The sequence below is a fragment of the Aquarana catesbeiana genome, linkage group LG08 (assembly GCF_042186555.1).
Source record: "Aquarana catesbeiana isolate 2022-GZ linkage group LG08, ASM4218655v1, whole genome shotgun sequence".
In the NCBI taxonomy this organism is placed as follows: domain Eukaryota; kingdom Metazoa; phylum Chordata; class Amphibia; order Anura; family Ranidae; genus Aquarana; species Aquarana catesbeiana.
In genome coordinates, this window is record NC_133331.1 from 199609911 (window position 1) to 199627649 (window position 17739).

Sequence of the window (17739 nt, forward strand, 5' to 3'; positions counted from 1 at the left end):
CTACAAGCTGGTAACCCCCAGAAAAAGGAAAACTTCAACCTTGGGTAAGACTTTTTCTTTTATCAAACAGAAAAACAGGTTGTTAAGGAGGGTAAGAGATACCCATGGGTGTCAGATATAAACAACCTCCTAGTTCAAAAGAAGATGATGGTAGTGCCAAAGACTGGCATATACAGTATTTCACAAAAGCGAGTGTACCCCTCACATTTTTGTAAATATTTTATTCTATCTTTTCATGTGACAACACTGAAGAAATTACACTTTGCTACAATGTAAGGTAGTAAGTGTACAGCTTGTATAATAGCATCAATTTGCTGTCCCCTCAAAATAACTCAACACACAGCCATTAATGTCTAAACTGCTGGCAACAAAAGTGAGTACACCCCTAAGCGAAAATGTCCAAATTAGGCCTAATTAGCTATTTTCCCTTCCCGATGTCATGTGACTCGTTAGTGTTACAGGGTCTCAGGTGTGAATGGGGAGCAGGTTAAATTTGGTGTTATCGCTCTCACACTGGCCACTGGAAGTTCAACATGGCACCTAATGCCAAAGAACTCTTTGGGGATCTGAAATAAAGAATTGTTGCTCGACATAAATATGACCTAGGCTATAGGAAAAGACTGCCAAGAACCTGAAACTGAGCTACAGCACAGTGGCCAAGACCATACAGCGGTTTAACAGGAAAGGTTAAATAAATATTTACTAAAATGTGAGGGGTGTACTCACTTTTGTGAGATACTGTATGGGTGCCATTTGCCTCATTCCCCACTACCCGGGAAAGCGTATGTCACTCATTCCCAAGCCTGAACTTGCAGCACACAGAGGAACTGAGACTGGATGGCAGATATCTCCTATTACAATAGGAACATATGGTAAAACACCTCAGTCGGAAACTAACCCTGCAATGAGGAACTATTCAATAGTGCAAAGGAAGTGGAATAAAAAGGGCACTAGAGTCAATAATGCATTACCTTTTGGGCAGACAGTTCTGAATGATTATAGACCATTATCTTCTACAGTATATGGCTCAAAAAAAAAGGAATGCAAGGATCACAGGAAGGTTTCTGGCTCTATAAGGCTTTACATTTTATGCAGAACACAGACCACGATAACCCAGCAAGGGAATGCTGATGGACAGTCACATGTCTGCTGTACAGTAGGTGACCGTGTATTGTGTCAATCTCGCCACTGTTATCGGCGAGATTTGACACCTGCGAGCCCTGTCGCAGGGGCCAGCGCCGAGCTGGCTCGCTCATCGGGAAAGGAAAACAGTTGTTTCCTTTCGCGATGAGCGACAGGCATTGCTAACAGGTGTTTGGTATGAATCATGAGGGGGAACGCCGTGCCAAATTTGAAATAAAAAGCCGGCATAGGTTCCCCTCCAGGGGCATACCAGGCCCTTAGGTCTGGTACGGATTTTAAGAGTAACCCCCTACGCCGAAAAAACGCCCCCCCCCCCCAAATCCATACCAGACCCTTATCTGAGCACGGAGCCAAGCCAGTCAGGAAAGGGGGTGGGGACGGGCGAGCGCCCCCCACCCTATGTGAATGAGTATGGGGTACATATTACCCCTACCTATTCACCTGGGGGAAAAAGTGTCAATAAAAAAACACACTAGACAGGTTTTTTTTTTTTTAAAAAAGAACATGTTTATTCGTAAGTAAATCATACATATATGGTACATAAAATACATCATCATAAATAGGATATACATTATCCGCAAGCAGAGATATTATTGACAATTTACTCTAGGGTTTACTTCCATCATATCTTTCAGTGAAGTGTTGTAGTAAATGCTGCATTAGATTTCTTTTCCAACCTCAAACGCGACATATTGTATGGTGTGGCACAATATGCAACTTGGCGTGTCCTTTCTTTTCCCCCCGTGTACTTACAGTCACAACTAGTTATTCCACACAAGTTTCAATGGTATCCAATCACCTATCCCAAATCCTGTTGTACTTGGCCGGACAACCCCTATTTCTGTATACCACCTTCTTATACGGTAAAGACGTGTTTATTTCACCAATCCAGGTTTGGATTGTGGGAGAGGTGGCCCTCATCCAATGTTTAGCGATTACCTTCCCGGCAGAAAAGAGAGTTTCGTAAAGGAAGGTGGCTAGAGACTTGTCAATGTTGACGTCCGGAAATAATCCTAATATGCACGGTTTGGGATTAAGCTGCACGGGCAAAAATTTTATGATTTGTGCCCAGTAATTTTGGATATATGGACATGTCCATATTAAGTGAAAAAATGAGCATGGGCTGCCCAAACACCTTGTCACTAGACAGGTTCTTAAAGTAATTAGTCAGCTCCGGGGGTCTTCTTCAGACTTCGGGGGTCTTCTTCCGACTTCTCCGCTCTCTCCGGCCTCTTCTCCCGGTGTCCGGTTCTTCTGCCGGGCTCCTCCACTATCTTCTGCTCTTTTGCTAGCGGTGGCCCGGTCTTCTCCGTCGTCTTGTTCCCTCTTCTCTTCTTCCGATGTTGACACGACGCTCTCTCCCGCTGTGATGCTATGTGCGAGGTGCGCAACGACTTATATAGGCATGGGGCGTGGTCACCGGGTGATGTCACTACCCCACCCCAAAGCGCCCACCCCCCATGTTGAGGGCATGCGGCCTGGTATGGTTCAGGAGGAGGGGTGCTCGCTCGTCCCCACCCCCCTTTCATGACCGGCCGAGCTACGTGCTCAGATAAGGGTCTGATATGGATTTTGGGGGCAACCCCCACGCCGTTTTTTCGGCGTAGGGGGTTCCCCTTGAAATCCATACCAGACCTAAGGGCCTGGTATGCCCCTGGAGGGGAACCCATGCCATTTTTTTATTTAAAATTTGGCGTGGCGTTCCTCATGATTCATACCAGACACCTGTCAGCAATGCCTGTCGCTCATCGTGAAAGGAAAAAACAGTTTTCCTTTCCCGATGAGCGAGCCAGCATGAGATGTACAGTACCCTGTCACCGAGAACCAGAGCGATAGGATCGTGCTGGAAACACATTCTCGCAGTCAGGTACTGTACGTTAGCAAACTATGCTCCTTCGCACAGGTCTGAGCAGAGAAGAAATGTATATGAGGAACTGGCCTGCAGGATTGTGGACAGTGTGTACAGCATATGTCACCTAGGTTTCTCGTATATACATGGTTAGGGGCTCTATGGTTTACAGTTGGTGACGAGAAAACAATCTTTTCGTTTTTTTCAGAATCTTGATCTGTTTTGGGTCCTGGCTTTGTTAAGTTTGAGTTTATATAGATATATACATACCAACACAGGTTGCATTAAAGAAATTCACTTGATTCCCCCATCAACAGAGACAGTGTTGACAGGGGAATCCCTCCCGCCGAGCCATTGTGCTCTCCCAGCGGAGAGGGAGGTACATTTAGCCTGCCCATAGATGGTTCGAATCTCAGCCAGTTTCTGCTGAACCGGCCAAGATTAGAACCGTCTATGGACAGCTTTAGTGCTTCAAAACAAGTGCAGACCATTCAAGTGCTGAAACAAAAAACGTTGCCACACTGTCAACGCTTCTCCCCAGGTGATCTTCTTTAAACTCCAAATGACTCCAATAATAGTGCTCACTCAGAAATCACTGATCCCCTTGTATGCAATAAGTAGGACAAACAGCGCTTTGTATCATAACCTTCCTCCACTCCTTATCAGAACCAACCATTGGGGATAAACAGAGGTGATTAACTTCTTTCCTCCTCCAGTCTACTCAAGCTGAAGAACAGACAAGAAAGAGAAACTTCATTGCACAACATTTATTAAATTCCTTAAAATTCCAGAAGCTGTTTAACACACACATTGTTGTGTGTCTCCTACGCATCCGATACGATAGAGCAGCCTTTTTCAACCATGGTGCCTTGAGATTTCTTTAATGGTGCCTTGGCAAAAGGCCTAAAAATTTATCAAAAATTGTATACAAGCCAGCAGGTGAATCAAGCCTGCCTTTTATTTACACAAAGCCACAGGTTTTCATTGTGCACCATTACTTTCTAGACACCGGCATCCTAACAACCAATGACATCATCAGTTAATAAGGAGGATGTCTTTTGCCTCCACAACATCCTTGTTTGACCCTCCTGTGCCCCTCTCCCTTAGCACTGAGGGTGACATTAGCTGACATATGGAGAGAAATTGAAGGAGAAGAGAAACATTGGAATACTAGTCAGTATCAGTAAAGTGTATTTACTTTGGAAGAATAAATCACCTCTAATGTTGGGTGTCCTATGTGTGGATGTTGCTACATTGTGTAAAGCTATTAGTTAAATTTTTTACATTTTAGCATAGAGTGTCTCGAGACTGTCTGGTTTTAAAGGGTGCCTGTCCATAATTTTAAAAGGTGCCTCGACTGAAAAAAAGGTTGAGAAACATTGCAATAGACCACCAAGCTTTTGCTAGGATACTACTACTTGGATACGCTGCCACTCTGCTATACCTGTTTTTAACAGCTTCTGAGATTTTAATAAATTATAAAACCCTGATGAAACCATGTGAGTTAGTGGAGTAATGTGTAGGGTGGAGCCAAAGTGACTTCCAGAGCCGAAAACCGGAAGTTCATGTTTTCAATTCTTGTAAAAAGTCTGTGACTCATACATATTGTGAGTGTGTTTTTTACTGCGGTTTGTGCACTTTTAACATTATTAAAGATTACTACACTATTAGAGGCCTCCTGTTCTAGAGCGTGCTCTATAACCTGTATATCAATGTATATAGGTCCAAGAGTCAGGTGAGTGAGCAATCTTATTGGTGGTTGAGCACTTCTAATGGTGGAGCACAAATCCAAATATTGATGTTCACGTGGAACACTAATCCAATTAATGATTTTCATGTTGAACACTGAACTTTTAACCACAAGGGAATATTTTTGCTTAATACACTATAAAGTATACCTCTTGGGACTATTTTGGTTGATACAAACAAAACGTTTGTTTTTTCTGGATAGCACTAGTTTAACCAAGAGGTTGTTTCTTGCTTATATCTCATATACGTTTTTTTGTCAATGAATAAAAGAGGTTGATGTATGCACATTAGTGAGCAGCATAACACAATTTGTCACATTGACTGCAGCGGCTGATTGAATGCTGGTTTTCAAGCAGGACTGTTCACCAGTAGCTGGTATAAAATGGCTTGTTGAACAGACAGGGGTATACATGGACTGAAATTCAGCAGGTTCCTGCTGAACTGGATGACTTTTGGTCATAGTATACCTAGCTTACCTATAACTATTCATAAAAATGTTACGTCCCCCCTCCTCCTCCTACCTATCCTGCATAAAAAACGATCTGTATTTTAAATTCGCTCCAGTCAGGTCACATGACCCTGCAGCTTTGGCTCTCATGTCAGTGAGCGAGTGCTGCAGGGGAGAGGAGGGAGTATCAACGTCTGGGCCATGGGGGCTTAAGGCTGAGATCATGGCTCTCGGAATTCACAGCCATTATTGAGCTCTCCCTTACTCAGAGCCTCATGATTACGGATCTTTTTATATAGATTAGGCAGGATAGGAAGGAGGGAATGTTTTTAGGAACAGGTATAGTTAGGGTTTTCTCCCCCTTTAAAGTGGTAATAAACCTAAAACTAAAAATTTATTTATTATATTGCAGCTTACCAATCATTAGATGTGGCTGCATCCATTTTCTTTTCATTGGCTTTTTTCACCTGCTTATCTGACCAGTACCAAACCTCCTGTATTAGTGAGGCACAACTCTGGATGAATGAGAACAGGACACACAGCAGCATTGTAGGGGGAGGGTTGTGTTACATGTATTAGCAGATTTAGATTAACTAACACATTTAATCACTCCTGCCAGTGTTAGTGGTTTGTCACATCCATGTAAACTGATACATTCTGCTGGAGAGCTTTTGAAAAACAAAAAAACTTGCTGGCTGGATCACCAGATAAAAACAGAATAAAGAAAGCCTAAAAAAAGAAACTAATACAATGATCACATCTAAGAATTGGTAAACTGCAATATAATAAATGCTTTTGGATTTTATACTAAAAGTGCTGAATAATTAGTTGTAGTTATGTAATAGAATACAATTTTAAATTAAGCTGAAATGGGCACAGCTGGGAATAGAAAGAGCATGTTACTGTTGGCATAACATGCATATATTCACAATAACAAGTTGTAAGGGAAAACTCCACAGTCCTATTATTTCACTTGATTTTCTGGTTTTGGTTAACTGTAATGAATGAACATAAACATAACCTATATTAATAAAAGTAAATAATATATACAAAAACATAATATATTTATCAGTTGCTTTGGGTTAAAATAAAAAGAATAAGCAATACTCACCAAATGAATGAAACCCGCAGCGGTTAGCCAAGTACTGATAAAAATGGAGCAAAGATTTACCAGCTTAATGGAGTTACTGGAAAAAACAAAAAACAATGAAACAAAAAATCTGTTAGTTTGTGTTATAGAAAATAATCAACCCAAACTTTTGCAGTGGTAAGTTTAGTGCTGTACTTAACCATTTTCAAAAACCCTAAATGTATTTAGAAATATTTTTGCACCAGCAAGAGGCAGAACACAATGCAAACTGAATGTAGATTCTAAATGTTTATAGGAAGTCAGAATGTCCACTGGATTCACTAAAGACACCTTGCCTTCTATAAAGCCTCTAATTTCTACTCATTTTCTAGGCTATTTAGCATATTCTGTGATGGTTTCGAATAAGAGCAATACACATTTCTGTACAGTGATAAAAGTAGGAGTGGTGAAGAAATTTTTGGTTGCACCAACAATGTTGTAGAGGAGTGGACAGATTAAAGCAGTTCAACAGAGGCCCACTGGCTGCAACTTTATTAGCTACTTCAGATGAAATGGTGGGACAGTGAGAAGTGAGAACATTGAGGAGAAAATAGCAAATCTACCAAAACAGAAGTCCATTCTGGACAATTGACCTCAACAATGGTTAAAGCCCATAAACAAAGCTGAAATCAGTTAGATCAGTAATCGTATGTCTTTCGTCATTATATACTACTTAATCTTGCTTTGCAAAATCATAAAAGTTGGTATAATATAGTATAAATTGACGCACTTGCATATTCCCAATAAGCACAGGCAGACAGGTTCTCAGTCAGTATGTAAGTGCATTGCTCGTGAACATTGACTTTTAAATGGCCTTTTGTGCAATCCAGTGGTGTTTGGTTTTGTGTTTTTCCATTTACTTATCTTACTCTCCAATATACAAAACTTGCAAGGATTGGTCATAACTGGGTTTGCTATTACTAACAATGTGAACATGTTCTGATTTGAACTGTATATTGGGATTGTATATTAGCTATTGTGCTACCAGGCTGCATGATCTAATGGGTAATATTGGAGTTATTTTCTAGGGCTGAGATGCTACAATCAGGTGGTATTCTAACCCAGTGGACAATCCTAAAGGAATGCTAGATTGCCCAGTGTGGAAATTAAAAAATCCTGAAATCCTTAAGCCAGCCATACATGGATCGAAATTCAGCCGGTTCAACAGGAATGAACTATGGGCAGGCTAGTTTACTGAAGTTGATCTATTGATCGACTTCAGTACAACCAGCCTGTAGAGTTTTTTAAAGCCACTGGCAGTGATTATTCTATTTTGACAGCAGGGAAAGCTCCCGCTGTCAGAATACAATAGTGCAGCGAGACTGTGACTGAGTTGATGGGGGAATTAACAAATTTTCTTGTCTTCAACTCGTGGTTGAAAGAAATATGGCCGGCCTTTGGACACAGCCCAGCAGCAAAGAAGTGTTTAATAGATACAGCAAGTTCGTAAAAGTTAAACAAGAAAATCACGGTGCTTGAAATTAAAGATAAAGTTGAGATTTGCCACTACCATGGTTCCCCAGTGAACATTGCACATTTAAAAGTGGGTGTAAAAGATTCCCCTTTTTTTTTTTTACCTTAATGTAATGTAAGCTTCCAAGATTAGTCCCCCCCCCCCCCGAGCCCCCCCAAATCCCCAAATACTTACCCGAGGTAGTTCTCGATCCAGTGCATCGATGTTTTTTGCTCCTCGCTGGCTCAGGGGCAGCAGTGAGTGGGAACCAATGCTTGCTGTCAACCAAATACAGTGAGGCAGAGACTGTCTATAGACACACACAGCCCCCCCCCACATCTGTCCCCATAGCAAGCACTTGTTATGGGGGCAGACACTGAAGAGAAGGAACAGACAGTGCTGGCGGGGGACCCCCCGAAAGTGGAGGTCTGGGGCTGCTCTGTGCAATACCACTGAACAGAGCAGGTAAGTATGACATGTTTGTTAGTTTAAATTAAAAAAAATCACCTTTAGTAATGCTTTATGGTTCACAGGGCCCAGGGAACAAATGCAGGAATTCAGCAGACCAAATTCTTTGTAACCTTTAAACTTAGAATGGCTGTCAGGACCAAGTATAAAAACGACCAGACATGAGCAGGAGCAGTGCCCATGCGGGTCGATGTACCCATATGTCCTCCACACTCTGTGGCTCACAGAGCAAGCACCTGCAAGCCTGGTAATCAACGTGTCCCCCGGACACAGCAGATCACACGATCGGGTACAGTAAATCACATTTGTAAACATTGGTTCTCTCTCCTCCCACAAAGATCGTCTGTGAGAAGAGAGAGAACAGTTTCAGCAGCCTGTGATTGTTATCAGCCTGCACACTGTATGTACACACACACCAGTGCTTACCAGCCAGCCTACAGTGTCCCTGATAATTTGCCCCTAGTGTAGTGTGAATAAACAGTGCAGCCAGTCACCTGTCCAGTGGACATTATCACTAGCTACACCAGTCAGTGTCACCAGACCATTGGCACCAGCCAGTGTCCCTGACTAATGCCAGACTGCTATATGCCATACCAGAGCCCTGATTGCCTCCACAGTCCACACCAGTGTCCTGATCACCGCCATACCCCACACCGTCTCCATCACCGCCATAACCTATACTAATGTCCTGATTATCGCCATTATACCAGTGTTCTGTCCATTGCCATACCAGCCATACAAGTATCCTCAGTTGTTTCCACTATCCTGATGCTCCAGAGCTCTAGAGCCTCCAACAATGTGATAGGTAGTCAGGAAATTAGATAATTAATTTATGCCGCTAGGAAGCCTGAAGGTGCTCCTTGGATTTTGGCCCTAAAAATGTCCTGGACAGGGAATGGTAACAGTGTCCGAGCAAAGTAGATGTAATCCTCTACTGAAAGTAGATAGAATGCTGTGTATCTTTGATAATTTGAGAAGGAAGGGGTTTCTACCTTTTTTATAAAATTTTAAGCAGACTTTTCATGAAAATCAAAGATCTGCTCTGTTAAAAAACACCCCCACCCAAATTTGATGAAAGGTGATATAAAAATAAAGCTGTTTAAAAAAAAAAAAAAAAAAAACACCCCAGCACTGGCTATCTGGAGACAAGGATGTGTCTCATGCTGCCACCTGGGTGCTTAAAATCCTGCAAGAACACGTCCCTGCAATGTGCTGGAGTGCATTTTCGAAGGAGGCAGTGATGAGGAACAATGTCATCATCCATTTCTCTCAGGAGCCAGTGCTGAGGTTATCTTTGTTTTTGTTTTTTAGCGACAGCTTTATTTTGAAATAGCCTTTGACTTTGTGGCATTGTGGCTTTTGTTAGAGGGGATCTTTTATTGTTATTGAAATTGTGACAAGAGTAGAATATGCCTAGGCAGCGTGCATGTCAAAAGGATAAAATGTGATGGTGATATATAGGGAGGAGATTTTGGGAGATGGGGCAGAGCACAGTTATTTCATAACAAGAGGGGCGAATTCACTAAAGGCTATTTAAAGTGGAGTTCCACCCAAAAAAAAAAGTCATTTATGTGTATAAAAAAAAATAAACAAAAAACATTTGGAGAAACATTTTTTTTTTTACTCACCTCTAAATGCCTGTTGCTAGGAGGTCCCTCGTAGTCTGCCTCCTTCAGTGCCTGGGCTCTTGACGTCACTCCCCTCGGCGCAGGAAGGGAGATCAGCTCTGCCCCCTCCCTCTTGTCAATCTGGGACACGACACAGGTCCCAGATGATTGCGCGGCCATGCGCAGAGGGTGCCTGGCTGTGAAGTCGGCCACCCACAGTTGCAATGCCGGTGCCGCCGAGCGGAGGGGGAGAGGAGCAGGGCTTCGTTACCCCGCATCGCTGGACCTTGGGACGGGTAAGTGTCCGATTATTAAAAGTCAGCAGCTGCAGTATTTGTAGCTGCTGACTTTTATTTATTTATTTTTTTTTTTTTTAAGAGGAACTCCGCTTTAAATGGACCATGTACTTTGCAAGTGCAATTGCACTCATTTTTACAGGAGCTTAGCAAATGTGGTAAAGCTTCACTTTGTAAAGAATTCCCAATCAGGTGCAAGGAAAATAAAAAAAACAGAACTTTTGCTTGCACATAATTGGATGATGGAAATCAGCGGAGCTTTACCTCATTTACTAAGCTTTGGGGGAAATGAGTGCAGCTGCATCTTTTGCAGAGTGCACAGTTTACTTGTCTTTAGTAAATCTACCGCAAAGTTTCTTAAGAAGGACAAACCAATATCACCATCTGTTATTTTCATGAATGCCAGCAATCAAAATAAAATGAATCAAATGAATCAAATTAAAATAAAAAGGTAATTACAATTAAAATAATTAAATTATTATTATACACAATTTATTTAGCGCCAAAAGTGTACGCAGCACTTTACAATATAAAGGGGGACAGTACAATTACAAGTTCAGTTCAATGCAGAAGGATTAGGAGGGCTCTGCTCATGGAGCCTACAATCTAAAGTGAAGGGGAGGCAGTACAAAAGGTAATAGCTGCAGGAGATGATCTGATGGAGGTCACTCAAGTACATTTCTTAGGTGGAGGTAGGGTGGGCTTCCCTGAATAAATGAATTTTCAAGGATCGCCTAAAGGCGGGCAGGGTAGGCGCTGAGTGGACATACTGGGGCAGGGTAAAACAAATTTCCTCAAAGAAATGGGACTTTGAATGGATCACAGACAGGAAATATGTAGAAAATAATCGGATTTTATTATTAATAAAATCCAATTATTTTCTACATATTTCCTGTCTGTGATCCATTCAAAGTTCCATTTCTCAGAAGAAATTGGTTTTACTATATGTATATGGGGATGGGATCAACAGACAGTTTTCTATCAGTTAACAAATCTTTTTCTTTACATACTGGGGCAGGGAGTTCCAGAGGATGGGAGAGGCTTTGGAGAAGGCGAGCATGGAAGGAGGTAACAAGGGAGCTAAAGAGCAGGGGATCTTGGGAAGAGAGGAGAGGATGATTTAGGCGATATCTGCAGAGGAGGCTGGTGATGCAGCTGGGGGCGATGTTGTGGTTGGCCTTGTATGTTGTGGTTAGCATTTTGAATTTTATATGATGGGTAGCAGAAGCCAGTGAAGAGAGTGGCAGAGGAGCAACAGTTACAGGTTGGCTAGTAAGGTGTATTAGTCTAGCAGCAGCCCTCATAATAGACTAAAGGGGGATAGCCTGTGTAAAGGTAGGCCAGTGAGGAGGGAGTTGCAGTAGTCAGGGTGGGAAATAACCAAGGCATGAATAAGTTGCTTTGTGGTGTCATAAATCAGTAAGGGGTGAATTCTGGAAATGCTGAGAGGTTAAGGTGGCCAGTGATTGGATGTGGGGGCTGAAGGAGAGGTCAGAGAGTCTAGGGTTACACCCAGCACCCTGGCATGTATGGAGGGACCAATGGTTGTACCATTGATCTCAATTATAAAGCCATGGGGGGGGAGGGGATTGGGGAGGAGGAAATATTACAAGCTCAGTCTTAGAAAGATTGAGCTTGAGGAAGTGGTGTCACATCCATACTATATTGCTCAGTAAATTTGTGATATGTGAGCAGATTGAGGGGACGAGTTGAGGAGTAAAGCGATAGATCTGAGTGTCGTCCATGTAGAGGTGGTATTGGGCCATGGGAGGATATCAACTGGCCCAGGGAAGAGGTAAAGAGAGAGAATAGCAGGGGCCTAAGGATAGAGCCTTGGGGTACCCCAACAGAAAAAGGAAGAGGAGATGGAGTTGAATGAGAAGAACCAGGAAGGAGCAGAGTCACAGAGGCCAAGGGAGTGGAGTTTAATGAAGATGAGCGGGTAGTCAACTGCGTCAAAGGCAGCAGAAAGGTCTAAGTGTACGAGTATGGAGTACTGGCTGTTGGTTTTAGCAGTTAGGTCAATGATGAGTTTTAGTAGGGCAATTTAAGTGGAATATTGTGGGTGGAAGCCAGACTGTAGAAGGTTGTTGTCAGTGAGGTAGCAACTCATACAGTTGTGGACAAGGCATTAAAGTAGCTTGGAGGCAAACAGGAGCAGGAGGGAGATGGGTCTTAAGCTATTCAAACAGGTGGGGTCCAGTGAGGGTTTTTTTGTAAATATGGGGGTAACCAGTTCATGTTTGAGTGGGGAGGGAAAGGTGCCTGAAGAGAGGGACAGGTTGAAGATGTATTTATGGGTCCTGACCAGATCCCTTGGGCTGAAGCACCCCATTCCCCCACCATTACCTCTTATTAGTGGCCACCTGTGTTATAGGAGGAGTCCTTTTAGTTCTTCCATATAGAGGAGTGTATTTCTCCCATGGTTAAGAGAAGCAGGATCTTTCATTCTATGAATAGTGTAGGACCCACTGATAATGGGGTACTTTGACGCAGTAGTGGGCTTAAGCACTATATGGCCATATGGTGTGACCAAATCCCAATATTTTTTGCTGATTATGTTCAGGTGTTTTAAATAGCCTTGCAGAATTTACATGGCATTTTTGCATGTGTGTGTTGTAATCTTTTGTTCTGCTGGCATGGTCTTATAGCAGCACCATCTTTAATGCAATTTTAGGGTGTGCCCCCCAGGTCTTTGTCAGGTTGAAAATGTGGGCTAGAGAGTTTAGGATACAGCAGGAAGGTGGTAGCAGTAATTGTGAGGGGACACGGTCCAGGGGACAGGTGGTGAGGAAAGCCACGGAAAGGAGTTTGGCAGCTTCCTCAGTGGTAACAGGGTTGAAGGAGAGAAGTATTGTATGTGGTGCTGGACCTGGTGTGTTCATTCGAGGAGAAAGCTGGATGCTGCATATCTCATCACGAATTGTGTCGATTTGGTTTTTGAAATGATTGGCAATCTCCTGGGCAGTTAGTTGGTGGGTGCAGGCAGTGGGGAGTGAAGTAAGGAATTATGGGTAGAAAAGAGGCGATGCGGTTTAGATGAGAGTGTTTTGATGAGCATGGTATAGTACAGGGGTCTCAAACTGGTGGCCCTCCAGCTGTTGTGAAACTACAAGTCCCATCATGCCTCTGCCTGTGGGGAGTCATACTTGTAACTATCAGCCTTCCAATGCCTCATGGGACTTGTAGTTCCACAGCAGCTGGAGGGCCACCAGTTTGAGACCCCTGGTATAGTAGGTTTGTTTAGCAGTGTGGAGGCAGGAGTTGTATTTGAGAAGGGCAGATTTCTAGGGGGTGAAGTCTTGCAGGAATTTAGTTGTACGACAAGCTCGCTCAAGAGCACATCTGCATCTCTTAAGACTTCTAATGTCATCTGTTTGCCAGGGTTGTAGCAGGCAAGGCCTGGTTCTGTGTGTAGAGAGAGGAGTGAGTGTGTCCAGGGATGATGACAGTATGTTGTAGACAGAAGTGGCCAGGTCTGGGCAGAACAGGGGTGCAATTTTATCATAAAGGCATTTAGTAGCAGAATGGGTTGTGCTGGTGAAGGTTTCTGCGGGTAACGATTTGCAGGTTGGAGCCATGGGTGCTAGGAGACAGGGAGTGTGTGAAACGGATAAGGTTGTGATTGGAGAGAGAAAAGGGGGTGTTAAAGAGGCTGCAGGGAGTGCAGATGTGGAAGAATACGAGGTTGAGAGTGTTGCCATTGGAGTGACTGGTGGTTTATGTCCATTGTGTTATGTTAAACACTTAAAGCGGAGTCAGCAGGTAGAAATACTGCAGCTGCTGACTTAATAAATCGGACACTTACCTGTCCCAGGGTCCAGCGATGCAGGGGAAAGAAGCCCCGCTCGTCTTCCCCTCCTCTCTACGGCACCGGCATAGTCACTGTGGGCGCCCGGGTGTGGCTTCACAGCCGGTCACACACTGCGTATGCGCGAGCCGCGCCATGACTGGCCGGGCAATCATTTGGGACCTGTGACGTGTCCCAGATGATTGCCGAGAGGGAGGGGGGAGAGGTGATATCCTTTCCGGTGCCGTGGGGGGGGGGAGGAACGGAAGGCATCCGTTCCCCCCACAAAAAAAAATGACATGCCAAATGTGGCATGTCAGGGGGTCACCTTCCCTTAAAGCAGAAGTTCCATTTTTGTGTGGAACTCCTCTTTAAGGATCAAGACTCTTCTTGATACTTGTTCTTTACAAGTTAAAATCATTTTTTTTTTTTGCTAGAAAATTACTTAGAACCCCCAAACATTATATATATTTTTTCTAACACCCTAGAGAATAAAAAGGCGGTCATTGCAATACTTTCATTCACACCGTATTTGCGCAACGGTCTTACAAGCGCACTTTTTCTGGAAAAAATACACTTTTTTTAATTAAAAAATAAAACCGTAAAGTTAGCCCAAATTTCTTTTACACTGTGAAAGATAATGTTACGCTGATTAAATTGATACTCAACATGTCATGCTTCAAAATTGCGCCCGCTCATGGAATGGCAACAAACTTTTACCCTTAAAAATCTCCACAGGCAATATTTAAAAATTTCTACAGGTTACCAGTTTTGAGTTACAGATGAGGTCTAGGGCTAGAATTATTACTCTCGCTCTAACGATCGCAGCAATAACTCACATGTGTGGTCTGAACACCGTTTTCATATGCGGGCGCTACTCAGGTATGCGTTCGTTTCGGTGCGCCCCCACCCTTTCGAACTTGGCACTTTTTTTTTATTTTACTTTTTATTTATTTTTTGACACTCTTTTATTCCTATTACAAGGAATGTAAACATCCCTTGTAATAGAAAAAAATCATGACAGTGTGTTGCGTTTGTTAAAATATGATTTTTTTTATATCAGACATAACATTACATGGGACAATATTACTTGGTCATAGACATCAGATTACTGTCAGGTTTTGGCTTGAGTAGATATTTCTCAAACAAATGCTGTTCGATACAATGGGAAACGTAGATCTCCTAAACAATGGAACTAGACAGTCGGTTTACCGGAAGCAGTGTACATGAGACCTAATACCTCATTTACGGAAGGAAGAGTAGCCTATAATCATAAGATGCCTCCAGTGCCTTGACTTCGTGGAAATAAACATCACTCAAACCACTGTGTCAATACCAAAAAAAAAAAATTAATATAAATGCATACAAAAACAAAAGTTATATAACATAAAAAAAAATGTATTTTGAAGATTTTGGGAATAATTGGAAGTGTGGGCATGGAAGGGAGTTCAGGGAATGTGGGCTTGTGATCCTGAATCTTTTGCTGAGCAGTTTTTGCTTTTTTTTTTTTTTTTTTTAAATGCACATTTTAGGACTGAAGATTAGTTTAAAAATCAAAAACACTTGTTTATCCTTCCACTTACATTAATGATAGGTCACTATTCACTAGACTGTGTGGGTTGGTGGATCCACCTGTAGTAGCAAAGTTTCAAACGTAGTTTGAAGTAGATATTGGAGAGTGATGAAACAGATTGTATGCAAGACAAAGCTTTTTGCCTCTACGACCACTGCGCAAGGTTATGGGTGAACATAGGGGGTAAAGAGGCTGTCATTGGCAACGGATCTGACTAGAGGACTTGAGCAAGTCTTGTGTGTTAATGTTTATGCCAAGGGCCAAACACAATTGATTGAAAGGCTGGTAAGAAATACGGTGTTCCAAAAAAGGGGTCATAGGGCCTAATTGTATTGATAGTCTAAAGGTGGGTTTGGCATGATCACACATGTAAAGTGTTTGTCGAGTAAGATCGGCAGGAATTGAGAGGCCCTTGCGAAGAACAGGAAAGGTCCATGGGAGGGCACAGAGATCTATAGGGTTTATATAGCCTTCCAATTGTACCCATAACTTGGATGAGTGGTGGAACCAGTCAAGGATAAGTATTAATATTGCTGCTTTATGGCAAATAGAGGCATCAGGTACCCCTAACCCACCTTGATTTCTTGGGAGGGCCAAAACAAATTCTGGGCGGGACAGAGTTACAAATAAATTTGAAAAACAACCGGTGGATTTCGCGGAAATATGAAGCCGGACGATGGATTGGAATTGTTTGAAACAAATAAGAAGTGGAGAAGGATAAGAGTGTTAATTCTGCTGAACCATGAAAGTCTCTTAAACGCATAGGAAACCAGGCCTGCTTGAATTTTGTAAAGCATTGGAAGAAAATTTCAAGGAGTATAATTGCAATGCCGAAGCTGGTATACTAATCCATACAGAGAGAATAAACAATGGACAGATCTTGAAAGGAAAGTTAGTCGAAAGTTGCATCATATTAGTTTGCAATAGAGAAATATTGAGAAGTTCTGATTTACTATAATTGACCTTAAAGTTACTGACTTTACTGACAAATCTCTGAAAGTATTTTTTTAATGGGACTATGAAGGCTTCTGATCATTTTATTATTTGCAAGTAGACTGTGGACTTTGTCATCTATTCTGGAATCCAATAAAATAGGATTTTCTACTTACCGTAAAATCCGTTTCTCTGAGTTCATTGACAGACACAGCCTTCTTTATTCAGAATGGTAGGGTTACATCATCTCCGCAGGAGTAGGACTAGGCAGAACAAAAAATCAACCCCCGGCTACACCCATGGGCTGTCCTCCGTAAGTATATAACTCCCTCCCTGCTCTAGGTATTCAGTTAAGTAGCAAGCAGAAATAGAAGTATCAAAAACTCCACAGAGGGGGGTGGGTGCTGTGTCTGTCAATGAACTCAGAGAAACGGATTTTACGGTAAGTAAAAAATCCTATTTGCTCATTCGTTCATTGACAGACACAGCCTTCTTTATTCAGAATGGTAGGGACGCCCCAAAGCAGTGCTGAGCATGAGGGGTGGGACAGCGAAAAATCCCAAGGCTAATACAAAAGCCAACCAGGTAACAGGAGTTTCACACAGGACAAGCTGGAACCCAACCTGAACGATACCCCTTCAAGAGGGATTAGACCCTCTTAACAGTAGCCTGCAAAAAGCTTGCGGCCAAAAAAGGCACCCGCAGATTCCAACCCATCCACTTCATAGAACTTATACCCACACTGACGGGACCCATCCGGGGATAATAGAATGACCGGAACCCCCGCAGCCGTGATCCTGCGTAAAAGCCAAAAAAGAAGCTGGAGAGGAGGAAAGGCATAGGGAAACATCACTGGCCCCAGGGGCCACCAGAGCAACCTGTGACCTTACCAGAAACCTTGGTACCGTCCAGTTGAACCAGGACACCAAGAGAACTACCTCATGAGTGTCCCAGTGGGAACAAACACAAAGAAACATGGCCCAGTGAAGGGCTCATCCGTGCTCCAACTCTCGCCAACTGAGGTATCCGCCTGTCAGCATTCCACTCCTGGAATGCATACAGTGCAAAAGGGCCAGACGAAACGTCTGCCCACTGGGAAATACTGGCAACAGCCAGGGCCGCCACAGCCTATTTGACCTGCCCTGGCGAAGGGCATAAGCCATTGTGATTGCCTTGTCTGACTAGAACCGTACCGGGAGCCCCCGAAGTTGATCCGTCCATGATCCAGACTTAGCCTGATCGCTCGAAGTTCCAGGATATTACCTGGTAGTCCGGATTCCACCAGCGTACAATGACCCTAA

The 17739-nt window shown here is 43.0% G+C and overlaps 1 protein-coding gene across 24 annotated transcripts in view; it reads right to left on the reverse strand.

Moving 5' to 3' along the window:
• The window catches only part of KCNMA1 (potassium calcium-activated channel subfamily M alpha 1), a 1086632-nt gene that overhangs the window by 488185 nt on the left and 580708 nt on the right, over nucleotides 1-17739 (reverse strand). For all 24 annotated transcript variants that reach the window (XM_073596784.1, XM_073596787.1, XM_073596785.1 and 21 more), the window contains exon 7: nucleotides 6301-6376. In XM_073596784.1, the coding sequence (XP_073452885.1) occupies nucleotides 6301-6376 (76 nt within the window). The remainder of the gene's footprint in view (nucleotides 1-6300; nucleotides 6377-17739) is intronic.